Source organism: Oxyura jamaicensis, chromosome 25 (genome assembly GCF_011077185.1).
Source record: "Oxyura jamaicensis isolate SHBP4307 breed ruddy duck chromosome 25, BPBGC_Ojam_1.0, whole genome shotgun sequence".
Classification (NCBI taxonomy): Eukaryota; Metazoa; Chordata; class Aves; order Anseriformes; family Anatidae; genus Oxyura; species Oxyura jamaicensis.
This window is the reverse complement of record NC_048917.1, coordinates 2,256,756-2,283,142: the sequence shown is the minus strand read 5'-3', so window position 1 is coordinate 2,283,142 and position 26,387 is coordinate 2,256,756. Positions and strand designations below refer to the sequence as shown.

At 46.0% G+C, this 26,387-nt stretch overlaps 1 protein-coding gene across 2 annotated transcripts; it reads left to right on the top strand.

Annotated features, from left to right (window-relative positions):
- Positions 1–91: 91 nt before the first annotated feature.
- On the top strand, positions 92–26,189 carry NUP210L (nucleoporin 210 like). Of its 2 annotated transcripts, XM_035346508.1 has the most exons (40): positions 92–301; positions 917–1,053; positions 1,324–1,455; positions 1,627–1,720; positions 2,299–2,449; positions 2,772–2,904; positions 3,850–4,008; positions 4,565–4,633; positions 5,368–5,474; positions 5,902–6,042; positions 6,903–7,040; positions 7,871–8,026; positions 8,510–8,708; positions 9,001–9,146; positions 9,734–9,955; positions 10,457–10,630; positions 11,101–11,293; positions 11,989–12,077; positions 12,390–12,494; positions 13,080–13,181; positions 14,011–14,139; positions 14,342–14,469; positions 15,113–15,245; positions 15,696–15,758; positions 16,329–16,508; positions 17,104–17,184; positions 18,091–18,222; positions 18,630–18,788; positions 19,061–19,152; positions 19,894–20,068; positions 20,698–20,873; positions 21,129–21,349; positions 22,348–22,484; positions 22,964–23,090; positions 23,473–23,622; positions 23,738–23,988; positions 24,339–24,543; positions 24,632–24,736; positions 25,354–25,428; positions 25,658–25,770. In XM_035346508.1, the coding sequence occupies exons 1-40, from the start codon at positions 141–143 to the stop codon at positions 25,729–25,731; spliced, it is 5,601 nt and encodes a 1,866-aa protein (XP_035202399.1). In that variant the 5' UTR covers positions 92–140; the 3' UTR covers positions 25,732–25,770. The 2 variants fall into 2 exon arrangements, with proteins under 2 accessions (XP_035202399.1, XP_035202398.1); XM_035346507.1 differs by lacking the exons at positions 92–301; positions 917–1,053; positions 1,324–1,455; ... (6 more) ...; positions 22,348–22,484; positions 22,964–23,090 and having other exon boundaries at positions 5,503–6,042; positions 24,339–24,736; positions 25,658–26,189.
- Positions 26,190–26,387: the final 198 nt, after the last annotated feature.

The window sequence follows — 26,387 nt, the reverse complement described above, 5'->3', positions numbered from 1 at the left end:
CGGGGCAGCGCCAGTGCGCATGCGCAGCGCTCCTCTGGCGAGGTGATCGGGAAGTCCCTGCGCATGCGCAGAGCGGAGGCGTGCCGGAAGGCGGGAACAGCGCCCTGCCGGCGGCGCCATCTTGGTTCTTCTCTGACAGGATGGGGCGGGCTCGGCTCTGTTCTCGGCTTTTCCTTCTCCTCCTGTTCTTCGTCGTGCCCGTCCTCGCGTTCAAATTAAACGTGCCCAAAGTGTTACTGCCCTTCAGTCGGGAGCTGCGGGTCCCTTTTGTGCTGGAAGCTGAGGGGGGCTGTTACTCCTGGTGAGGGAGGGGCAGTGCTGAAGGGAAGATGGGGGCTGGTGAAAGGGGGGTGCTGACGGGACAAAAAGGGACCTGGGGAGCCGAGACGGGAACCCTCTAAGGCTAACAGGGCGAGAAGGGGCAGGGCCCGAGGGAGAATGTCTGAAGGAAAGAACAGTGGTGTCCCTGGCTGTGCGGTGTGCCTGTGAGGCAGGCTCTCGGCTTAGCAGCACAGCGAGAGAGGCCTCAGCACTGCCAGGGAGCAGGTTAGCGAGGGGATATTGACCCGTGCGCTGTGCTGAGTTGTGAGGGACGGGTTTACGTGGTCAGAGCAGGGGTTGTTTGTTTTCTGGGCTCTGTGTCAACATTAGGACTTGGAGAAGGGGGACCATAAACTATCGGCCTTTGGAACTTGAAACTTGAGCTGTTGTGACCAGGCGGCACCCAGCACTAAGACTAAAGGATTTAAGCAGGTTATTACAGGAATAAATAATAAAAACTTCAGTGTTTTAAGGACAATACAAACCTGTGTTTATTTGAGCAAGCTGCCCCCCTCCTCCCTCTGTTTTTTGGAACCCATTTAAAGATACACTTTTGAGTTGAGTGAGGAAAAATGTCTTCCTGTCTTTCTTTCAGGTATTCCACGCATAACGATATAGTGACTGTTGAGTCCATTTATGAGAATGGTACCATTTGTTCCCAAAAAGCATTGCTCTCTGCTCGGTCTTCACAAGCCACAAAGCTAAGCGGTGTTGTGATAGCTGAGGAATGTGGTAGGTAGAAAAGCAAAAGTCCATAAAGCAGAAGGTAATTTGTCAGTTGAGGCTTTTTATCGAAGCCTAGGATTGTACTCCTACATTTTTAGAAATATGAACACGTTATTGTTGAAAAACCTGTGGTGTGGAAAAAAAAATCTTATTTGGGTTCTGTAGGACATGAAGCCACCTATTTGTTAGTTGCACTAGTACTAGTTTCTCACGATTCTTAAGCCATTATGAACTAGTAGATGCTGAATTAAGGATTATTTTGTTCTATTGCTACAGTGACAGGCCATTTACTCCGTTGCGATGTCATTGTTGATGTGATAAACAGTATTGAAATTATCTCCCGAACTCGGGAAATCTATGTGGAAGATTCTCCTCTGGAGTTGGCAGTGAGAGCTCTGGATGTCGAAGGTACTGCTTGTGAGATGAGCTTTCCTGGTATAATTCCAAAGTTTTTCTCTGAGGAGTAAATGCTGCTTCTTGTCTGCATATTTAGAAGGAAAGGAGGTTTGGTTGCACTGTATCAGCTGGCTAGAATACACGAGTTTCTCTCTCGAAACAAATTTTCATTTTGGTTTTCAGGAAACACGTTCAGTAGCTTGTCAGGAATGACTTTTGAATGGAGCATTGCAAAGGATGATGACGTCGAAAGTTTAGAACTGTCAAACAAAGTAAGGTACCTATGTCAGAAATTCCAAATGAATGCTTTGCAGTTGCTTTCATCCTGGGATACTCCTGGAATGGGTAAGAAACAGGATGGGTAAATTGGGACAGAGAGAAGTGATTTATCACTGCACCGCCAGTAGGTGTACGAGTGCTGTTAATTTAGCTTTTAGATAAATCACGTGAGTAAAACTGGCAGCAGGGGCATTCTGCTCAGAGAATGCTTTTGGTTTGAATGCGAGTATTGTAAGCATTGTACAGCTTAAAATAGTTTGTGATGGCCTAGCCCATGTTGTCATCACAGGGCCCAATAGTTTTGAGACAATGATCAGCAAATCTTGTCAGAGCAATTCAGAAGATACATTTTTGGGGCCCTCAAATACAAATGAGAGACTGAGAAATAAACAGGAATCCAGCAGACGCTTGTGAAGGTGTCTGGAGCAGGAGCCGTGATAGGAGAGGCTCAGGGAATTGGGTTCATTTAGCTGAGGAGAAAGGTAATTCATCTACGTTGTCTGTACTAGTGAATCTGACATGATCATGGAGATCATACCAAAAGTTACTCAAGTTACATTTTTTCTTTTTGGTCAGGATTTTAAAATACTCGGAAGCTGACTACTCTCCACCAGACTACATAGCGGAGATGGAAAGAGCAGAAAAACAAGGAGACAGGATTCTGGTGTCAGGAAGCATAACTGGTGCAGCAGTCGTAAAAGTCCGAATGCAAGAATCAACCTACAAGGTGAAGAATTACTGTAAAAATCCCTCTTTTCAGTTCAAAAGAATACAAATTCCTAAAGTTTGGGAACCCATTTTTTAGAAAGCGAAATTTAAGAGTGTGCGTAAGTACACGTGAAGTTATCTGTCTTGCTGCATCACAGAGACAGCTAAGAATTCCACAAGTAACAGATAAGAGAAAAAAATCTAGTACCACTTCTAGCAGTACTGTTAGGATTACCAATTTTGCTGTTTTTTCCCCACTAAATATTGAAGATACTGTGAGAGTACTGTGTTACAAAATGTTAATTTGTGCTATTAAAGTGTATTTACTCCTTTTCCATTAGAAAGTAGCTGCTGCCTCGATACGTTTGCTGGTTCTAGAGAATATCCTCCTGAAACCGTCTCACGATGTTTACCTCCTGGTTGGAGCCTATATAAAATACCAAGCAGCAAAAGTGGTGCGGGGGAAGATTACAGGTGAATTATTCTCCTAGCACCACCATATTTCACCCAATCTTCTGTTGGCCTTCATAGCTAAGTACACCATCCGAACAGTTTGGTTTGGGAGCAGGGAAGCTGACCCTAGAGGTGAAGTCGAGTTGTTAGCGAATTCCCGACCATTTGGGCCTTGTCAGTGCTGACTGAAGAGGGAACGCGGGGATATGTGGGAATGGCCAGTCCTCCGCGCAGTGGGGCAACGGGGGGGCAGCAGTGGTCTGGAGAGGGCTCCAGTGGAAGCCCGCTGCTTGCCCCAGTAGAACTGCTCTCTAATGTGTAAAACGAGGCTCCAAGGAGGGCTCCAAAACCACCCCAGGATTGGGTCAGCAATGGGCAGAGAGGGCTCCAAAACCCCCCCGGGGCTGGTCCAGTGGAGGCCCCAAAGCGCCTGTGGCCTGTTCGTGGTGCAGTGAGGGCCCCAGGGAAGGTGCAGGGAGTGGGCCAGCAAAGGTGCGGGGAGGAATCCAGAGAGACCCTGGGGACTGGACCAGAAATGGGCCAGAAATGGGTCAGTGGGAGCTGCAGCGAAGGTCCAGCGAGTGGCTCAGAAATGGTCTGTTGAGAGCTGCGGTAAAGGCCCAGGACTTGGCCCAGTAATGGTCTGACGGGGGCTCCAATGGAAGCCCAGCGATGGGCCCGGTGACAGCCTGCTGGAGGCTCCAAGGAGCGCCTGAGGGCTGTGAGTTTGTTGGAGGGGGTTGGAGTTGCCCCTGATTTTTCACACCTCGTGTGTCCGTGTCTGAGAGTTGAACTAGCGCACGTGTGCCAGTGGGGAGAAAATGTCAGCTAATGACCTGTTAATATTGCTTGTTTGCTGTCATTGTTGTCTGATCCTTGCATTGGTACCCGTGTGAAGATGAGGTTTCATAGGGGACTGTAGATGATTATCAAATTATTGTAACTTTTAAAGTAATCTCTTTTCAGAATTAGAATTTCCTCTTGAACATTACGACCTTGAACTTCGCGATCAAGTTATTGGGCCTGGTGGCTCCAACCTTCTGCCGGCGGCCAGCCTGGAGGTGAAGACAGGCATTGTGAGAGCAGTGCAGTTAGGACAGAGCACTCTTGCCTTTGTTCATAAAAGTATCCTTCTAAAAAGACTTCCAGCCATATATTATGTGCTAATCCGTAGCTCTCCTCTTTTCCAAGCATGGGCAACCCTATCGTTAGTAATAGAGGCTGTGAGTAAAAGAGGTTGTAAAGGCAAACAGGATTTTTTGAGATTTGATTCTGAGTTCCTCTGAATGCTTTAACTTTTCAGAGTAGTTACTTTGTTAGACAGGGATTCCTTTTTGAGTCTCCACCTTTCTTGTGGGTCAGCAGGTCAGCATGCTCCGTGTTCAGCCTCAGGAGCCTCCTCACTGTTTGCTGGCTGTTCAGCAAGAGATCGCTTTGTAGCCTGTCCGCTTCCTTTCTCTCCTGCATTGACAATGACTCCTCCTCCTCCAGCCAATTACACAATGTAGTTTTTATTGACGGGAACAGAAAGACACTGATGTCGATGAAAATTGGATCAAGCCCCAGATTCCCTCACTTATTCTCTGTTTAAACCACTTGGGGTTTTATAGATCACTGAGGATGGATGTGTGCTTTTTTCATAAAATGAAAATCCCTGAAGAATTCCTATGCAAGAATAAAGATGTTCACATGCGGGCTGCATCTGGACTTCCTAATTGCACTATCTACATCGTAGAAGCTGGATTTTTAGGTAACGAGGAAGTGGAAGCTTGATTGTAAAAGTTACTTTTTTATTTTATTTTATTTTTAATCAGGAAAACACTGCTTTAAAATATCATTGCAGTCTTTGTGCTGGCAGTAAGCACCCAAAACTTAAGGCAAAAACAGACTGCATCTTTTCAAGTGCACTGATTTGAAAATTGAAGTTGGCTTTGCTCCGTTTGATGGGCTGCTTTCTAAATCAGAGTAATTAAGCCAAAGATCAGCAACAGAGAATGTGCCTCAGAGCTCGGAAAGAATGTGTCATAATTGCCTTACATGCCATTTTTGTGCTTCTTGCTGAACTATATATTTTTCTTAGAGAGTGCTTGGGTTCAAGAATTTGTTTTTACATGATACTGGATACTTTAGAGGATGAATAATGAGAGCCTTTCTGCTTCAGTCACTATTTCTTATCCAGGAAAGTTTCATAGTGACTGTAAGCCCTTGCTGCCTCATGGCTGGCATTCTTCATTCTGCACTAAAATCTGTTTATTGGCAGCAGAAAGATGTCTCTGTTACAAAAAATAGCATCGCTGGCACTCTCATTGATCGAGGACAAAGCAGAGTACAACCTTAAGGTTTCTAAACCAATTCAGGAATTCTTCAGTTATCCTTCGGATTAAGGAAAGCGACTCGTACTGCAAGTTATTAATGAGGGATGTTTTGCCACCGCTGGCTGCTGCTGATAGTGTTCTCAAGAGCGAACCACATTTTTTATTTCAGGTTTCACTGTCTATCCAGGGGACAGATGGATCCTGGAAGTGCAGCGAGAGTATGTGATCACTGTAGAAGTTTATGATAGAGACAGCACTAAAGTTTATTTATCCGATGTGAGTACGTGTTCAGTTAGCAAGGAGCAGCCGCCCGAGGAGTGCCCCGATGAGTTACGTTACTGTCATGGAGGGTGTGGAATGAATACAGCATTCCTGCCCTTTCCAAGTTTATTGAAAGTACTTCCTAATACAGAGGTAGATGATCTGTAAGGTCCCTTCCAACCCAAGCCATTCTGTGATTCATTCTGTATGTAGGACTGGTAAGGAAATTAGAGAGAAAAGGAAATTAACTCTTGCTCTGTTACCACCTCAATCTTTCCTACAGTCTCTCAAAAAGAATTCCATTCAGTTTCCTGTGAACCAATCTCCTTACCTGTGTTACAAACCTCTACAGAAATGCACAACGCTGTGGGTGTTATGGAAAACGAATCGGGTTTTCCTTGGAAGGGGGACACAATGTTCACCGATTTTTGTCAATTTGCAGAATCTCCGAATAATTCACCACTTTTCTAAGGAGCATTTTGAAGAGCTAAGATCTTCTCATAATGGGTCTTACCATATCGTTCAAGTCCTAAAAGATGGCATCACAGGGATAAAAGCTGAATTGGTTTCTGTTCTTCAACAGGTAAAAGACAACGATGGCAGTAGTTTTCTTCAGAATATGGTTTTTTTCAGTCCCTCAGGTTGTCGCTTAATGCTGCGCACATCTATGTGAAACGAGCTGCTCTGTGATTCCAGCTATGCTATATTTATCCTGCTAGAACAAGTTATTCTCCACAAGGTCTTTGCAGACGGTGCCTTCTGCAGTTTCTGAATTGTGAGCAGTCCAAGAGGCAAATACGATTCTCTTGGAGATGTGAGAAACCGGGCAGATGCAAAGAAAGGCTGGGAAGAAGTGAATGACACCAGGGGCTGTTGAACTTTCTGCTCTGGTGTTGGAGTAGCAACAGCTCTTACCAGAGCTGCATGCAGCGTGTCTTATACCGGCCGTGTACGGGTCAGTGGCACCCTTGTTCTTTGCCAAGTAGCGTTCTTGTAAACAAGCTCCAAAGTTTTGGAATGAGGGTGTTCCAGGGACTGTTCTCCGTAAGGGAATTAGGTGTAGGTGTTGGAGCTGATGAGTTGGAAAGCAGAAGCAAGTTAGTCCACGCCAGTTGGCCTCAGCAGCTGGGAACAGAAATTAAATGCGTTAAGGAGACAGTGAAAATGGAGCCACAGACTGCTGCCTCTATTTGTATACAAAATAAAATGTGTTGGAAACAATTGGACTTGTTACAGCTGCATTTGGATCCCTCCCCCAAAAGCAGCAACTGATTTCAGATACTTTTTTTTTTTTAAGCTTACATTCTAAGCAATCAGTACAATCTTCATGGGGTCTCAGGCCTGTTCAGACCTATCTCAAGTGTACAGAAGCCTTAGCTTTCTCCTGTCAGCTGTAAGCTACTGTGGTTGAAAGACGGTGTCCTTTGTTCCCCTTGTTTGTAGGATGGCTCTCAGGCTTACTTACCCATACCAGTCAGCCACGAGCAGGAGGTGAAGATTTACCTTCCCATCCAACTGTCACCTTCTCTCCTTGCGTTTCCACACCATCCCACGGAAGTCCTGTACCGATACAACCTTCAGGTGAAGCTGGCTATGTCTTGGGAAATCATGAAAGCCTCTTTGGCTTGAGATCCTCTTCCAGAAGAAAAGTTAATTAAAAACTTGCAGCGAATTGAGGCTCAGTGAGAATCCTGAGCACTAAACAGGCAAAACCACTCCTGTTTTCCGACTTTAACCTTGTAACTGTTCTGCTCTGTCCAGCAAAATCCATTTTTCATTGATACAGTGACATAATCTTTTCCTTTCTCCAGAAATGCCGTGTTCCTCCAGTGCTTTTTTCTCCCCTTTGCTTTTCCATTTCCTTTTTCTGTCATGTCTTTGTTATTTTGTTCTTTGGTCCAATGCCTGTGTTCCCAGTTCATTTATTGTTCGCTTGGCTATACATCATTAAAGTTCACTGCAGTTTTGAACCGTTGAAAGTGTTGTGTAAGTATAAGGAAAGGCAGCAGAGACGTACTTTTATTCTGTTCTTTCCCTAGCTTTCCTCTTTACTCACCTGGGGAAAAGGTCCTCCCTTTGACTTGGCTGGGAATATTTATTCTACTTGAGTTGTAAAACAAGCCTACTTGTTTTTCCTCTTTGCTCCTAACAGTCCATCATGATATGTACTAGAAGTTTGAAAAGTACTTTGAGATCTTCAGCTGAAAAAATTATAGGAATGCTGCTGGTTTATTGATTTTTACTTCTGTTCCGTAGCTAAAGACCCCAACTTTTATATACCTATGTATATGTATGTATGCATTTGTCAGGTCAGTAATGCTCATGTGATAGCAGCATGTCATCCTGCTGCTGGTTCCAGGACGCTGTTTACTTTTAGCTTACAGTGCTTGCCTTTTCTTCTATTTTGATAGGTAGAAGGAGGCAGTGGCAACTTCTCATGGATTTCCTCCAACCAGACTGTGGTCACGGTCACCATAAAAGGCGTAGTGACCGGAGGCTGGGCCCAGGGGCACTGCACTGTTCAGGCCAGAGATGTACAGAACCCCTCTCATTATGGAGAAATACAGGGAAGTCTCTTTTCTGGGCATATTATTGTTCTGATATGACGGCTTGTCCAGGCTTAGAAACCGAAAGTTTCTGCCTGAAGGTCAAAGTTTGCTGGGCACCTGTTCAGAAGCAATGGGCTTGGTTCTCCCGTGGCTTTTATGGCAGTTTTGCAGTGGAACTAGTTCCAGGTTATATCCCTGTTAATGAATAGACCTGAATCTTAGCATTTATTTCCTGAGTGTCAGATGCTTCCTAACGCAGTTCTATTTAGCTGTTGAATACAGCATTGTTTTATTTTAGGTTGTGTTTAGTTTCATATAAGAACTATTAAAGCATTTGTAAATGCCTTTGACAGCAGACGTGCTGTCAAAACATTTTCATGTACTTTAATTGGGGGTGTTTGCTGCTCAAGCCTGGGCTGTTAGGCCATGCTGTAGTTCTGACTTCGTTGTGCTAGTTCCTTCTGCTCTCACAGGGTGCTGCCCTGGACTTTGCTCATGCAGGTGTATGTGGAACAGCTGGCAAAGGTGGAACTTTTGCCGTTTCATGCAGACATTGAGATCGGCCAAACTTTGGAAGCTCCTCTCAAGATGTATTTCACGGAGAGGGAAACAAGGGAGAACATTGCTTTCACTGATTGTTCCCTCTTACCTTTGGATATAAGCATGGAAAAGCAAGGAGTATTTGTCCTTGCTGAAGAAGGTATGATCGCTTAGCTCCAAAATACTTGTTTCCCTAAGTGTGTTCTAAATAATTTCCCTGAAGTCACCCCCATGTACAGTACCTGGGGATTTCATTAGCCACTAACGAAGTCTGAGGTGGTCACTGGGTTGAAGAGTCTCTTGTGGCACTTTGTAACTGACTCTCCCAACAACTAGATGGAAGCGTTGGAGAGATGTGACTTTTGGGGAAACCTCTGGGGAAAAATGGTTAAAGATTCTGCTGCATTTCATCTCTCCTAGAGACCTGCTGCAAAGATGTCCTTCATTTTTAGGTAATCAGAAGCCTGGACAGACATTCTGCTCCAGCTTCCAGTTAGAAGCGAAGTCTGTGGGACATACGTTGCTGACAGCAAGCATTACTGTACACCAAGAGCATTTTGAAACAAGTGCAGTGTTTGCTGCTTATGAACCTCTCAAGGTGAGGAAGTGCGCAGGTTCATCCCGTTCTGTTGCATTACTGAATTGTTGAGGAGGTAATGCATTTGTTACACAGTGCCAAGTCCCGAATCATTTTCTCTAGAAATAAATTTGCAGCTGGGAATTGACTGCCACCTACAAAAACACAAACCTCTTATTCTGTCAGATAGAAGTAAATCAGTTTAACAGTCAACTTGCTTTAATTGTGACAAATCAGCAGGGCATTTGAGGTAGTCTTCATTTTTCTGAGCTGTGTGCTGTTGTATCACCATTTTCGTAGGTGTGCACAAAGCTAGATTTCTCAGTTAGATTGGAATAAATGAATAGAAAAACAAATTAGGTTATTTTGTAAGGATGTGTAGTTCCTTGTCTGCTTCTCATACGTGTGAATGGCCCCATATACAGCTCCAGCACTGAAAAGTCCTCTGGCTTGGTCTGAAACATCCTTTATATTGCCAGAGTAGTTAAGAGGCCTTATGCTAAATGGTAGTATCAGTGGTTCTTGTTTTTGTCCATTTTGGACCAGTGTCTCACTGGCAAATTGCATTAAAAGTGTGAATTTCTGCTTTTTTGTCTTCACATGATCAGGCTGTCAACCCAGCAGAGGTGGCTTTAGTGACCTGGCAGGCAGCAAAGGAGATGGTATTTGAAGGTGGGCCAGGACCGTGGATTTTGGAACCATCTCGTTTCTTTTCGGAACTGACTGCAGAGCATAAAGAGAAAATTGAGGTTGTACAAGTCCGATTTCCAACCAAAAGGAAGCTGAACCAGTACGTTTATCAGGTTGTATGCCTGCAGCTGGGGGAGCAGGTAAGGAAACCTCTAATCTGTCTGGCAACTTTATAAGCAGCTGCAAACTGTGGATAAAATTGCATGTCGAGTCTCACAAATAGCATTTTCCTCAACTAAAAAGCGCATAGCCTATGGTAGTATTGGCTAAGCAAAGGTGAGTTTCGTTCTCATTAAACCTGTTGGTCTAACAGTGCCCCCTCTACTCAGAACTGTGTTTAGGAAAAAGAAAAGTGCATGTCCTCTTCAGGCCAGCGGTTGTGTCATACGTGCATAGACAGTTGTAACGAAAATTTCCTAGAAGCTGTGCCTACAGAGAGTTTCTCAGGTCATTGCTCAAAGACAAATAAATAGCCATCTTTCCCTCACGATGATACTGGCATGCGCTTACTTCAGTAGTGTACATTCAACCCCCATCCATGCAGTGCTTTGCATTTTAAGACACTGCTGAACACGCCAACTTTATGCACAGATAGAATGGATGAAGCTACTGCGTAACCCTCTTGTTGCCTGTCCTTGAAGGTGCTCACGTTCCGAGTAGGTAACCAGCCAGGGCTCCTGAACCCTGCTCCTGCCGTGGAGGCGATCCAGGTGACGTTCATCTGTGCTCATCCCACCAGTATGTCTGTGACCCCTGTGTATGAAGCAGCTACTGGTATTCAGCCTTGTCCATTGCCGCAGCAGAACAAGCAGCTAGTAAGACTTGAAACAGAGCTAATAATTTAATCCTGTGTTAGGATCCTGCATGCACCTGGGGGATGGTTGGGAATGCAGGGTGTATAAGGTACTGGCTGTCCTTAGGTAAAGATTGTGCATCGTTAACTGTTGGTGCAGAGCTCTGTACTGGCAGTTATCTATCTAGCAGTGAGATAACTTGCTTCACAACACCTGACATCGCGGTCCCCTTGCTGACAAGGTTTTCTCTGACCGTTGTGTTCAATTTGGCAGCAGTTGACTTTCTAAACAGGGAAGCTCAGAAGAGGAATCTGAAGAGCCTGAGTCCTGTAACGCGTTGGGGTGATGAAGCTGTAGCTGAGATGAAAGGAGCAGTCACTGCTAAATAGAAACCTATCCATCACAGTTTGATTCTTGTTTAGGAGGAGGAAATGTTTCTTCTAAGGCCAGGCACGAGGTTACCAATAGAAACTGTGTTTCTTTGGATGTAGATCCCTGTATCCAGTGTGAGGAGTACGGTTCTGGAGCTGGCTGCGTTTGATCATCAGCAGCGGAAGTTTGACAACTTCAGTTCTCTGGTGCTCGAGTGGAAATCGTCCAATGAAACCCTTGCACACTTCTCTGATCCCAGAACCATGAAGATGGTAGCGAAGGATGACGGGACTGGGCAGACCCAGCTGCACGGTACTGCTCAGAGTCTGTAGGAATTATGCCTGTTTGCATCATCGCGTTCCATCTTTCTTCCTCCTTTCCACCTAACAGAAACATGACTAGAGTGCTTACTTCTGTTTCCTCTAATAATTCGAAACTCGTAGTGCAGTTGTGAGATACAAGTGCTCAGAGCTGTGACCCCTCTGTACTGCGGACGGTGCAGCATCAATACTAACGAACTGCATGGTTATTTTTTGTTGTCTCCTTAGCACTGTGAATACAAACAGGTGTCTTTCAGAGGCACCAAAGCAGGTACTCTCTGTACAGCCCAAAACTGAAGTATTTCTTGGGATTAGCTTTCAGTGAACACGTTGTCATCGTGAGTCTTCCATTCCCGGGAGTTCAGTCTGTTTCCCTTGACAACAAATGTTCTGTCTCAGCAAATCAGTAACACCTACTTCCAGAGCTTTTCTAGTATGTTCACGTCCTAATAGCAGGGTGATCGATACATTTCAGACTGATACTGTGGTAGGTTATGTTGTGTGTTTGTAAATGGGAAGAGGACTGGTGAAAGAATAATTCAAGTAAATAGCACAGAATTAAATTACTGTATCCTGAGGTTTGAAATTGTTTCTCAGGAACTTGGTGAAATTTTTAAAATCTTCAAAATTCTGATTAAGGTTATTTCTTACGTCCTGGTGTGTGTGTTTTGCATCTGTTGCTTGTAGGACATCAGCTTCTAGAAGTGCACCAGATTAAAGGTACTGTTTATGTTGGAGTCAGCTTTGTGAAGTACACAATACAAGGTGGCCCAAAAGTGAGTAACGAGGAGCTTTTCTGGTGGGCAGAAGAGGGGTTGCGTGCCTTTCACCTGATCTTTCTTTAATTTGATGGCAAAATGTCCTTGATAGTCAAGGGTAACAGAGTGACAATTCATTTCCAGTTCTAAACACCGACCTTTGTGCTTTCACGGGGAGGGTTTGTTTCAGTGTGTAGTTATGTGGGGGAAATGCTCATGTGCTATCTGCAATCATTGTTTCCTTTCTGTACAAGAGAAGGAAGAAAGTGGTGCTTTTGTAACCTGAGCAATACTGATGTAATATCTTTCTGATTGTGTTTGCGTTCCTAGGAAGTGCCTAACTTGCTTACCTCTGCTTCTGTGGAGTTTTTATTGGTAGAGGATGTGACTGTTGTGCCAGATAATGCCACTATATATAATCATCCTGCTGTAAAGGTAAGAACATTGCTAACAGCTTATTTTGTGCCTTCACATTCCTTGATGGTTTGGGAAGCCTTTTGCTGTCAAGAGATGCTTCCCACTGGTTTTGGAAGGCAGAAAGGGCCTAACTGCATAAACTCATGAACCCATTTCACTTTGGTGAAGCAATTTTCCCTTTATTATTCAAAGTGGTGTTTGATGCTAAGTGTAGTTTAGGTGCCGTGGTGGCATCACACCACTGCTAACTCAGTGATGTGTTTTTTATTGTTTGAGAGGAATAACTTACTGTCATCAGGTTTCAGACATCTGCCTTTCTATGTTGGCATTTTAATCTGTGAAGGAATGGTGACTGAGTGATTGGCTAGATAGTTTTGGTGATGTCCTCACTCAGGGGCTGATTGCTGAGGGTTTTGTTCTGCTCTTTATTCAATTATTTCTTGAGCAGAATCCCTGCTGGGAGCTTAAAAATAAAAAATAAAGAAAAAGACCTCAGATTTTATAGCTCAAAGCCTGTAGTGATCTCCCCTTTTCTTAGCAAAACTTGGAACAGTTGAGGACTAAGGGCTTAGATCTTTCATGTGATTTTGTTTTCATTGACAGGAGCTGTTTGATCTAATGGAAGGATCTGGATACTTTCTGGTCAACAGCAGCGAGGTTGGAATAGTAAACATGAAGTATCGGGAGGCAGAAAGTACCATTGAGGTGATTATAGTCGAGATGTTACGTGCTAGAGAAGCCTGGGCTGAGAATTTTTTAAGAGAAGTTCATCCTCTGGAAAAAGGAAGAAATAATTATTATTTTTTTCCTTTCCTCTGTCTCAGTCATTGTTGTTCTTAGAGCTGGTTGCACATATTCCATTTTTGTGTCCCAGGCCACTTCATCTTAAGCAACTATGTAATTCAGGCCAAATATTTGCTTCAAAGAGCATTAACTTCAGGGGAATCCTGTTAGTTATTAAATAGGCCATGTTAGTTGTGCATAGATAATCGCTGTTTTTATTCTTTACTCATGGCTTACTTCCACATCCTGGTTGGACTGAGATTTTCATTTTATCTAGTTCCTTATCAAAATTCCTTCCTACAGATTTCTGCACTGCTATATCCTCCAGCAGTATCTGCAGTACAGCTTGGCGTTCATGACCCAAAGGGCACGAGTTAGTAGCTGAGTCAGAAATCCAACCTTTGTCAGGTTTTATTTGAGACAGAAATCTAATCTCACTGCCAGAGAAGAAACACTCTGAACTTTTGACTGCTGCATAGTTTTGAAGTGGAAGCCAGATGTGTTAGGGCATTTAAAATTATGCAGGACAATGCACTGCTCCCTTTGTTCCAGGAAAGAGTCCTGTGGCGAATTACACCGACTGAACCCAGTGAAGTCTTTCTTATGCACCAAATCAGCATAACTGAGTACCAGTGAACAACGTGGTTGATTTGAGCAGAATACCTCATTTCTGTGAATCCATATTCTCTGTAGTAGAGATACAAATATTTTCTTCAGTTACTATGGTTGTGCCTGTTTGCTTTTGTTATAGGTCACCCCTCTGCAGCCTGGATTTTTGAGTCTGGAAATTTATGATCTCTGTTTGGCATTGTTGGAACCAGTTACTGCCTATCTGCATGTGTCTGACACGTATGAGGTGGAAGTGGATCTCACTGATAAGGTGATGCAAACTTGGGAGAAGCTCAAAAGTTTCTAAGACCTGATGTGGTAGGATATATTTCCCTGCCCACAGGGAGGAGGCAGCACTGAGAGATGCATCTTAGGATCGAGCATCCAGAGCAGGGCATAGATATAGACGCCTCAAGGAAGAGCGTAGGAATCCCTCTCTTCCTTTCCCCTCTCCCCTTTTCTTTTTAATCTAGCTTGAGATTGGCAAATCTGTCGTCGTTACTGTTCAAGTCCTGGGTTTTCAGCGATTTCCCTTGCAGAGTAAATACTTCAAGTACATGAAGCTGAAGCTGCAAGCAGCATCACCTATCGTTACACTTGTGTAAGTAGTACAGTTGGTGGGTTGGAACATTCTGAAGTACTAACGGGTAACATTCACCTTGTACTGAAAAACAGAACCAGTAATTACAGAAGAACTATTTACAACCCCCTAGCTGTTTGCTGGCTTTGCATACATGTTGATGGAGTGCATGGAAGTGTCAGGACTGTAACTGCCAGTTTTAGCAATTGGTTCTCAGGAGAATCTCCACCTACCGTTCTGTAAAAAGTAAATTAATGTGTGCATATCTTTTGTGGCAGGCTGGGTGATTTAACTCACATTTGCAAAGCTCTTTGAGGTTTGTGGTTGCAGATGACAAAATGTTTTGCAAGATGTTTTGTCATCTCTCCTGCCTGTGTTTCTGTGTTAAATATCTGAAAGAGGCTGAAATATCTCTGCGTTTCTTTACACCTGGTAGCTCTGGACATAAACTTTTCTTTGATGCAGGAGTTGATTCCCTCACATTTACTGTATTTATTGTGTGGTGTTTGCCACTCAGAGCTCTATGCATCCTTTATCTACGACTATGGATAACTCGAAGTAAAAACCTCGATGTTACAGTAGTCACACTCAGTTCCTGCCTGAGTTATCTCTTAGTTATAATACAGGAAATGAAAAGACAAGTCATGCTAAAGTGTCCTCACAGGCAAATGGAAGAAGTGGGAGAATATTCTGAACTGCACGTACTTCAGGCTGTTGCTGTAGGCCAGACTACTTTGGTAGCTACAGCCTGGGACAAGATGGGAAGAAGAATTACTTCTGCTCCTCGGAAAGTTGAGGTAAGAACGCACAGCTGTTAAGTCTGCTCGCTTTTGAATGTTTCTGACCCACTGTAGAATCCTTGTGTTCAAAGTTCTGTAGGAAAAAAAAAAAAGCCTGCTTGTATGATGACGTTCTAAAGCCTTGATGTTCTCTGACTCTTAAATTCTTGTAAAAAAGGATCCTTATAATTATCATCAGTAATCATTGGTACCATTTCTGTATTTTGGCAGGGTATCTGTGTTCTCCTAGTCCCTTTATTCAGAAGGCAGAATCCCCTTCCCTTACTAGAAATATCTGTGCACGATAATACGTTTTTCAGAAGGATGTCCTAAGATCTACTTAGACATGCTCACGTGTTAATTCAACACTAACAGTCCTAGTATTCTGTCTAGTGATGTGTTTTTTTTCTCACAAAAACAAACAAAATGTGTAACATTTTAAAGTAGAATGTTCTTCCCTTATACCAGGTCTTTCCTCCATTTAAACTGATTCCAAAGAAAATTATTCTTATTCCACACAACATGGTGCAAGTGAGTATTATTTCTTCTGAGCAAACGATAATTTTTTGCTTCCTTTCCCCTCAGTATTGGTGCGCTTAATGTTGGTGAAAAGAGCTTGATTATCTAGGAGTAAAAGCTCTGAATCCTATTACCAGTCTTATTCCCAAATCCTGGCTCATGGTAAGCCAGTGGTGGCCAGACCTCTCTTTATCAGCAGTTAAGTGGATCAAGGTAGAGATTAAATTCCAGAGCCCTTCTGCGTTGTCTTTTATATTGAGCTTCAGTGATCCAGCTAGCTGCTTCTGGCATCTGCGTTCTGGCACAGGAGAGCTGGGTCGCTGCAGGCGCAGCAAGCGTGGTCCTGAGGCTTGGCCACTTCTGCGACTGGTCCGCTTGGCCAGCCTAAAGGGCATGTGAAGGTGGGCTTCCATGTGGAATGCTGATAGCTTGAAATGAAGTGGCTACAGCATGTGCAGGTGGAGGGGCAATGAAGAGGCAACTAGAGACAGAAATCAGTGAACCTAGATGCTGTGGCTTAGGGAATTAGTGTGCGTTTGTTTTCTCAGTGAACATCTTGTGTTTTATTGAAATGCATTCCAGGTGATGTCGGAAGGTGGTCCCCAGGCACAGTCCAGCATCCACTTCTCTGTCACTAACTCCTCCGTCGCTGAGGTTAACCGACTTGGACAAGTCACGGCAAGAGCAGTGGGAACAACCATGATACAGGGCACTATCTGCGTGGTTAGTGAAGACACGGGAGGAGTTACTGTTTTTTCACAGGTATCTTTCCATTATATTCCTCAGTCTTTCTTCCTTTCCCTTTTTCTTAGAAAGAATGGTAATGGCTTGTCAGGCTTTTTAATTACCTTGGTTGCCCAGATATGGAAAATCTGACCTTGGAAAAAACTTCCATGAATATTTGTAGCGTGGCAGTAAAAGGAAGAGGCTGACTTCTTTCCTATTGCAAACAAGAGATGAGGCCACCCCAAGCTGGATGGGAAGCTTTCTCCGTGCATTTTTTTTTTTTTTGCTTTCTGGCGCCCCCAGTGGGATGTTGGTAAAGGCGCTGTTTAGGCCATGGGACAAGCCAACAGGAGTCAAAGGTCTTTAAAAGAAATCCTGATGTGTCAGGGTTGCCAGCAGTTACCAGCACTGGAGGGCTGACAGCTTCTGGAGATGACAAGGCAGCATGGCGATCTTACCGCCTACTTGGAGGCTCCGGGAGGTGTGCTACTAAACCTTCCCTGCCTGGCAAAAACAGTTAAGCCCTTAGCCAGATACGGACAGTTTGTTTCCGAAGTCAAGCTACAGGCCACTTGCAGGCTGTTCAGTTTAGTTCGATGTCTCAAAGCTTAATTGTTGTTTTATTTTGCAGGATCAAGTGGAATTAGAAGTAGTTCAGTTAAAAGCAGTAAGAATTCATGTACCTGCTACGAGACTTACAACAGGCACCGAGGTACGTATTGTAGCTGATCCTGGAAACTTCTGTTGGCCAAAAGTTGAAGGGGATTCTTATCCTAACAGGCAGGTCTAAACCTTGAGGTAGGTGTTGACTTGAGTGCAGGAATCAATAAAAAGAATGTCAGTGTTCTAGTCTGGTAAGACGAGTGCGCTAAAGAAAGTAGCACTTCTGGATTAAAGAGAAGCAACAGCCTTGTCCGGATGTTTGGACTGGTTGTTTACCTACTGCAAGGAATTCAGGTCTTGTAATCAGCTACAGCTCTGCACTTACCCGAAGTTATGATCTGGGAAACAACTGTGTGTGAGGTCAACAGCGCGGTACCATGGGGCTAGCGAGGAGGAGCTTAGAGTGCCGAGTCACAGATGCCTGAAGGAGTGGTTTTAGTTGTGTTTTAGCTCAACAAACGCAGGGTATGTTCTTTCTGAAATTCCTTTTTCAGAAATGTGGAGGGCTGTCACGTGCTTTGGGTGCTTTAAAATGAATTAGAAAGATTCTGAAGGGAGATTTTTGCCGTCAGTGAGGAATGCATTTTCAAGAAGTGAATTTCTTAGCTGCTATGGAATTTCTGGATCCGTTCAGATAGAAAACATTGTTTACAGGCAGCTTGCCCCCCCCCCCCCCCCCCCCCCCCGTTTCCCTGGAGATACAAGGGCTGTTTCAGATCTTGAAATATATATTCAGCAGATTCTTGGTGGGAAGAGGGTGTGATCTTTTCATTGAGGTTAGTTTTTTAAGCAAGGGAGCGGAGGGCTTGTGTTGTATTTTAAAGGACTGCAGAGAGTATACTACTGATAATAAATTCCTGGTGTATGTGTCATACATGATTCCCCTTCCATTCCCAATTTTAGGGGGTCATGGATGACCTCACATTTCTGTGGTGACAGTATTCTTCCTTTCCAGATGCCAGTCTTCGTCGTGGGGCTGAACAACAAGCTGACTCCATTTTCCTTCAGTAACGCTAACCCAGAACTGAGATTTCAGTGGTCAGTGAGCAAAAGAGATGTTCTAGACCTTCTTCCTCGGCACAGGCAGGTAGGGAAAAAGCCACAAGAATGGCTTTAAGACCCAGTGCTGTTGCTGAAAGCATCAGAAGATTTTTCAGAACATTTTGCGTACAACTTTTGAACCTGTAGTAATGTCGCTGTGATTTATGTGTTTATTTTTATTTTACCTATTACGTACGTGTGGTCCAGATGGAGATGCTTGAAGCTGTGTGCCATTAGAAACTTCTGTATGTCTTGTGAAAAGCAGCAAAGTCTGAACGGATGAAATCACATCTGTGATAAGAGATCTTGTCGTTAGGAACAGAATCTAAAACAAAAGCGAATTTTTCAGTTTTTACACGTCTCCTTTTTCCGCTTGTAATCTCTGTACTAAAAGTAGCCCTTTAGTCTAAAACTGGCTGCTACCTAGTGACATCTGTGCCCTCTCTCTGACAGGTTTCCATCCAGCTCCACTCAGACAATAACGTTGCCATGGTTGTGCACACGAAATCAGCAGGTAGAACCAGTATTCAGGTGGTGGTGCAGTGTCTGAACGCGTCTGCTGGGCAGTTGGAAGGAAACGTGACCGAACTATCAGATGAAGTGCAAATCCTGGTAAGTGGTGCTGGTGCAGCTTGCTGTCGAGGCAGGTGTATTTTGAGAGGAAGCAACCTGTGGGCAGTATGCATGACCAGATGCATCGAAAAAAGGTTCCTTTGGGGTGTACACGTTGGGCGTAGCTGCACAGAGAGGTTTATGCCTCCTTTTGTTTGTTTTTTTCTGATGACCAATAAGTGGTTTTCCTTCGCTCTTAACTCCCAGCTGTCATTAATCCATTTTAAAAAACAACAGCTCTATTTAATAATGTCTTTTTGTTCTGCCTGTAGGTATTTGATAAGCTGTCGCTATTCTCTCCCTCTGTTTCCACTGAGCAAATTTTAATGTCCACGAATTCTCAACTCAAGCTGTACACAAACAGGTAGACAAAGGAAAATCCAGGCTGCAGAGACAGCTTACAACGTGTTTCACTCCTTCCAGTGCATAAAGCTGCCCACTAGCTTATTTTTCCCGTCCCAAGATATTCAGCAGAGATTTGCGTACTTCCTGCTACAAGAATGAGAATTTGAGGCATGCTCAGTTTCAAGTTACTGTCTAAAAAGGCTGTATTGAGTGCAGTTCATCACAGAGCAGAAAATGGTAGTCAGATTTTAAAGGGATAGCGCTGTACAGGCGAAACATTCCCCACTGGCATGGACAGATAGGGCAACGTGATTAATCTGAGAAAACGATCTCCCGTGTACCTGCAAAAACAGATCGTGGGGCTTGGGCAGCGTCTGCTTATACAGATTTTTAGGTTTTGCTGGTAGGTTTACGTTGTACGTTTCTGGAGGCTTCTGGGTTACTCCACAGCCTGCAGATGGGTTTTGGAGTGACTGCTGAGCAGGGCTGCATCTACCCCTTACGCGCAGTTTGACAAATCTCTTCCAGAGTAACGTGCCTTCGTGGTGCTCAGGCTGTCAGCACGAAGCTGCAGTGCACACTTAATGCCGTCCCCGATCTCCTGCTGTTGTTGAACCTGCCAGTCAGTAATGTAGTGGGATATGGAACTAGAAGAACTTAGATACGTTTCTTGTTGCTTTCGTGGCTGCCACTAAGAGAGAAACAAACGCCCAGCCCATCCAAGTCTAACAGTCCTTTTTCACTTTTGTTCTTGGCTAAGGGAAGGGGCTGCAGCTGTGAGCTTTCAGATCCTGCAGTGTTACCCCAACTCTTCTGTCCTCGAGGAGCACGATCGACGTGTCCTGAGAGCTGGACCCATCACAGGCATTGCAGTGTTGGAAGTGACTTCTCTAGAGCATTTTGGAGTCAATCAGACAATCGTAATAGGCATCCGGGTAAGATTTCAGGCATAAACCAGTGTTTTTGTAAGGAAGCAACTAGTAACTGCTCTGTGTTTCTCAATCCACTGAAAACAAACCGATGGAGAGAGACTGCATTTTGTGATTCTTTTCATCAGTGTCACTGTATCTTCGGTGTAAAAAGATTGAATTTTCAACCCTGTAAATGGTCAGGGTTCTTACTCAAGCCTTAGTACACCAGTCTGTAGAATGGAAAAAGACGTTAATATATTTCACACTGAAGAAGTTCTTGTTGTGTGGAAAGCCTCCCAGCAGTATAAAACGTTTTGTTTGCAGCTTCCTTACGTTTATTTGAAGCTATACCAACGTGCTTGACATAAGTACATTGTGTGCTTTATCAGTTTGGGAGCAACTGTAGGTCCTTTGACAGGGCTTTGCCAAGAAAAATCCCGGAGCTTCAGAAAATGATGCTCTGGCTGAGGAGATGGCTGTCATCCCTCTGAGTCAGGAGCCAAGCAGAGAACAGTAAGACAGAGAGGGAGTGCGCTGTGCCGCAGGCAATCCCATTACGCGTTGAAAAAGTACCGAGGCAGCAAACAGTAAGCTACAAAGGACTCTCCAAGGGACAAATACCAGGACTTAGCTTGACTTTGCTTTTTTTCCAGGTTGCACCCATTTCCTATTTAAGGATAAACATTAGTCCCAAAATCTACACAGCTGGTGGCATGTCCTTGGCTGCATTTCCCCTGGGGATGTCCTTAACCGTTACAGTTGAGTTCTACAACAGCATTGGGGAGAAGTTCGATGCCCAGAACGCCCAGCTGCACTTATCTGTGAACAGGTACAGCCTTGAGAGCACGGGCACGTGGCAGGGAGACAGGAACTCAGATGACCGCTCTTATAGCACAACGATAACAGAAATGTCAAGTTCCATCTTAAACCTGGCATGTATTTGAAACCAGCTGTCCAGAACTGGGAGCTGTCTCACTTAGTCACCGATACCGTAGTGACGTGTGGATTTCCATACGGGAAACACGCAGCTTTAGATGGGTGAGATTGATCACTTTCCTCTTGCTTAGGACATCTTTGTTTTCAGAGATGACTTGCTACTCATTAGACCTGCAAACAAGAATCACACGTACATGGCTCAGGCTGTGAACAGAGGAGTGACGCTCTTGACTGTGCAGGACGAGAGGCACCCAGGCGTGGCTGACTACATCCCAGTGCCTGTGGAACCCGCCATCAAGCCAGATCTCTCAAAGCCTGTGGCAGTAGGAGATGTGATCTGTTTCAGCTCACCCCTTGTAAACCAAGAAGGTTTGTACGCGTTTTTCTGTAGCCTCTGACCGGGCTGTTAAGCAGGGATTCACGTCACGTGGTCTCAGTCGATGTCGGAAGCTGAGCAAAACCGGGCTGACTGTATTTTAGTGGGAGAACTCTAAAAATTGCAAAACTACTCCAGGATGGGGTGCCTCCCCTGAGTATGGGAACGGACCTGGTGCTCTGGCATGGTAGCAGGTGTCCACGTGCACAGAAATTCCTGAGTCTTAGGCTCCATGACTCCTATTCATAGGAAGGTTCACTTTGTCACCTTTTCAGAGTTCAAGTGCGGGCCCAATTTTGATGTCTTTTACCCTGACACAAAAAGAGCATTTTTCCCTCATTTTCCCAACTTCAGAGTGGCTGTTTCATAGCTATTCAAGAGGACAGGCTGCTCGGGGGAATTTACTGGTACTTAAACAAAGCATTCCTTAACTGCATTAAAAGACTCTGTGCATAATGGAGTGACAGTCCTGCTCTACGGTTTTATTACTGACTAATCAGCGCTACATGGTAAATTAAGTCTTTGATAGTATTTTTAGAATAAAAGGTAACCAGAGGGCCTCCCAGGGAATGCAAAAAATGTTCTCCCCATTCTGTGCAATCTCAGTTGAGCATTCTCTTTACTCGCTGAACCCCAAAATTAACCTTCTGGTTTACGGTCCCAGCTTACTCGAGTAAATATGATTTATGAGCTCTCTGTCCTGGAGAAAAAGCAGATGCTACTGCAGTGTACTTCACTGGGAAATGCAGGCAAGGGCCTCACCCGGGGTATGTCAATACTCAGGAAGATTCATGGTAGGAGGCCTAAAAAGAGAAGACCTGTGTGTTCCAGCATGCTGTAGGAACTCTCTAATCACGCATGGGAAAAGAGACGTGATGTTAATTGCCAGGGCGCTAAATGCACCCTCCTCATCCGAGGCCCCTCAGTGGTCTCTCATCCTTTTCAGCAGACCCCATTCCGCAGAACCCAGCTTGTACCTCGGTGTCTGTAGGTGCCTCAGGGCTGTGGCGTGTTTCCCCCGATGATGTCCTGGACGTAGACAGCGTGAGTGGAGCAGCGTTAGTGAAGAACTCCGGAACTGCGACGATCTTCCACGATATCCCAGGCACAGGGAAAACATACGGAGAGGTATTTGTCACAGCACAAGGGGACAAGACCAGCTTGCTGCTGCGTACCAGGACATGCATTTATGCTGTTCTACGTCAAAAAAAAAAAAAAGAAAACCAACGTCAGCTTTTCTCTCTGAATGCTTTGCTTATCAGAAGGTTCAGTCCATACGTAGGTAGGCGGTGTTAGGGATTGGAGCCCTCACAGCAGAGGGGTGCAGAGCCTTTACTCCGACTTGCCGGGTGTCTGTTGGTGGCTTGTGGCTCAGTTCCTAGGTGCGAACAAAAAATGTTTGCAAGTGAGGGGCCAGTTCAAAACAAAACAGGGAGGGCTTGGTTCTCATTCACGTTAAAGGTGTAAATGAGACTAATCTTTAATGACAATTAGCCAGTTAAGCAAGTTTTGTAGAATAGCAGAAGAAACACGAAGCAGGAAATTTCCCTGCTGTCACTATGAACCAGTGTTTTGGGCACAGCAGTGTGCTTTTCTTAATATTTCAGGTAGTTGCCGATGGTTCTTCAAATCTAAGTTTCCAGATGGGCCAAAAAAAATATTTAACAAATGCTCCTGATTCTTCTGCATTCCACGTCCTTGTTGCCACAAGCAGTGGAAGAGAAACCCTCAAAGGTAAAGAGCCGTGTTTGTAAATTCCTCTTCCCTGGTTCGTGCTGACCTTTTCTGTAGTGAAATGTTTGTACTATGGACACAAACACGTGCGTATTCCGTAGCAGGAGGAACTGAATCGCAATTTATCTTAGTCATCTACGTGCTTTAGCAAAGCAGTGGATTTTTACTCTTTGAAACACCGAATTACATGAACTACAGCCCGCTCGCAGCAAATAAAAGACTGTGGACTGGAGGGAAATAAGTTTCTACTTGGAAACGTGAATGGCAATCACCGGCTGACAGCCGGGCCGCGCTGTGCGTTAGGGAGCGTTGCGTCTCGTTTTGCTGAAGGGTCATCCCCCGGAAGGAAGCCGACAGACTTGTCTCTGCTCTTCTCCTTTAGGCCCCTGCAGCCCACTTCAGCTCAGCGCGATCACAAGTCGGCTTCTCCCGGAGTCTTACTTGAAATGTGGAGTTGGGTTCAGCAGCACCGCGTTGGACGTTTCGGCTGGGGAAATCTTCCTTGTGCAGTCAGGATTCAGCATCCACGAAGGCAGGCGTGACCTGTGAAATCTTCATGCTTTGGGTTTCGTTCTGGTGATATTTTTTCCATTTCAGACGCAAGCTCTGATTTGTTTATTCTATTTTGAATCCTGTCTTTAATTTAGGTCTTTATGCCTGTGTGATCACAGCGAAACCCCAGCCCAGTGAGGTCCTCCTGGCTCTGAGCTTGGCTGATGCTTCTGTAACCGTGACTGTTTCTCACAGCAGTGACCAGACGAAGGGGGACACGCAACAAGTCCTTGTTCCTTTCCTCCCTGCCTTCTACCTCTACCAGTCAGAATTAGTTTTTAGTATCACACAACTAACCGCTGTGCTAAGAGTGCTGGGAGTTGAAAAAGTACTGGAAAAGCTGGAGGTACGTGAAAAGCTGCTTTTTGTGTCTCCGCTGCCGGGAAGGGAAATAAACCCCTCTGCAAGGGTGTTGGGAGAGGAGTGGGCTTGAATATGCCGAGTTCCTTCTGAGGAATCGTTGGTTGGGCCACTGGATAACAACTGCGGTCCAGTTTCTGCGTTCAGAAATGGGCTGTATGGGCCGATTCCGCATTTTCCTCCATCTGACAGCTGTGTGGAGAAGCGAGGCAAGAAACCATCACCCCTAGTAACGGGACTCGCTGCGTCATGGCTACGTAGAACATCAGCGTGTGCAGTCAGCCGGAGTACTGCCGGCCGTCACCTTCCAGCGTCGCTGTCTGTCTGTCCCAACAGGTTCAGCCCAGTTCTCCGGCTCTAACCGTGATGCCTCCGGAGCGGTCGCTCAGCGTGCTCGGGCTCGTCTCCTACGTGGTCGGCGTGGTCAACTTCACCTCTCTCCAGCAGATGCCAGCACCGGCCTTCGTCAACGTGTCCTGTGCTCTCACCGGCCAAAGGGCAGCGGTAGCAGTGAGAGCTCTCAGCGGGGAGTGCGCGCCTGGTGAGCTCCGTCAGGGGAAGCTTCTGGGAAGCTGTTGCAAGCCGGGAGCTGCCCGTGTGCGGCACTTACCCTGCCCTTCGCACCGCAGGTCAGTGCAGAGAAGTGGGAGTTCCTTACCAGCTGGCGAGCTCTTACCAGGTCCTTCTCTTCGCTCTCTTTGCTGTTGTGGCGTTGACAGTCGTCGTGTTCCTTGGTAAGTGATTTATGACTCGGGAGTTCACACCCAGAGAAAGCAGAGCTGCGGGCTTCCCTCGCTGTGATTCTAGGGCCAGTTACGCATCCCGCCTTTCACCGCGCAGCGCTCTTTGGGAGCGTTAGGAAACGGGCTGAAGCCACTCTAGAAAAGACGCGACAGCACTTGCTTTTCTCGAGCAGCCCTCCCTTCGGTTACTGGGGACCTGGACCTCAGCCCGGGGCAACAAGGAAGGAAACTTCCCAGCTGTGACTGCAACCCCAGCAGCCGTGGGCAGAGTAACGGGATAGAACCCAGGAGGATGGAGGGGAAGCAGCGTTCTAAGAGCTGCCAGAAGTGGGGGAAAAACCAAGCTGCTAAGTTGAACGCAGGCAGCCTGCGTGTTCCCCTTAGAGCACAGCCTGAGCAGCTCCTGGGGCAGCTGTCCTTAAGAGCAGCCGGTGGCTGACCTGCAGGAGTCGGCAGGGGGATCCGCACCCAGAAAGGGCTTCCAGGTGCAGCCCAGGGAGGGGTTAGGCCAGGGCTCTCCTTCACAAACAGCCCGAGCCCCTGCTGCTGAGGGCAGCGCGTGTCCTCGAGGGGGCTCAGAACCTAACCAGGGTGCTGGTTTTGTGCAGCCTACAACGCCTTCCTGACCAGGCTGCAGATGGTGCCTGTTGTGTACGTGCCTGCCAGCGCTGCACCTCTGAGAGGTAAGAAGGCTTTTTGTTCTGGCAGCTCCTAGCCCTGGTCGCCACACACGTGCCCGGCTGGCAGCCCGGGTTCACGGCGCGGTGCAGCTCGCTGAGGTCGCCACCACTGAGGGTGAACTCCAAGAACAACGCGGGGCCTTTGGAGGGGCCTGGAGAACGTCCCCTCCTGTGTGAAGTCGGGAACCCTGGGATTCTCAAAGCAGCCGCCCTTTATCTCCTTCTTTTGCAGGACATTCCGATCCTGCCAGTTCCCAGCACGAAAGGAACAGCACTCAGCTGTGGCTCTGGAGCGTGCGGAGGTGAATCCCTACCGGGGAGCTGCAGGGATGGGGTGTTTCCCACCCGAACAACAGGAAGCGTTTCATTTCCCGTTACCTGATCCGAGCCTCGGATGTTAGGTGTGGGCGCTCTTCTGATGTTTAACCGCACGGTGAGGGCCGGGCCAGGTGTCTGGGGATCAGCGGCAGGCCCCCAGCCACGTCCCCTCTCATGTGCTCTGCAACCGCTCACAGCCCCCGTTCTTTACCAGCCCCAGTTCAGGTTACAGCTCAAGACAGCAAGTGCATTAAAGGCAGACCAGTTTGCGTGGATTTTATCTAAAATTTATTGACAGCAAGATGGGGGGGGCTACAGGGACAGCATGGCAGCCACCTTCCTGGCTGGCCTTCCTGGACGGCGCGCTCAGCTCACACCTTGGCGTGTCGTTCTGCCGTCACCTCTCCTCCCGGCGAGCTGTGCGGACACCGGGGCGCGTAGTCCCAGCCGTCCCAGCGCCCTCCGCTTAGTGCTGCTTCCTCCTGAAGGAGCATCCTGGGGGGGGGGGGGGGGGGGCAGGGTGTTGGGCGCCTGAAGCCCCTCCCGGCGGCACGCAGCGCTGCTCGGTGCCGGTAACCAGAGAGATCTCCCAGTCTCACCTCCCCAACGCATCTCCCTCCCCCTTCATTGCTAAAAAAAAAAAA

Excerpts from the sequence above, each read along its gene's own strand:
- NUP210L (XM_035346508.1), top strand. The coding sequence starts at position 141 with ATGGGGCGGGCTCGGCTCTGTTCTCGGCTTTTCCTTCTCCTCCTGTTC. Across the intron at positions 7,041-7,870 it reads TGTACCGATACAACCTTCAG|GTAGAAGGAGGCAGTGGCAA; the intron begins GTGAAGCTGGCT and ends CTATTTTGATAG. Across the intron at positions 16,509-17,103 it reads GAGTTACTGTTTTTTCACAG|GATCAAGTGGAATTAGAAGT; the intron begins GTATCTTTCCAT and ends TTTATTTTGCAG.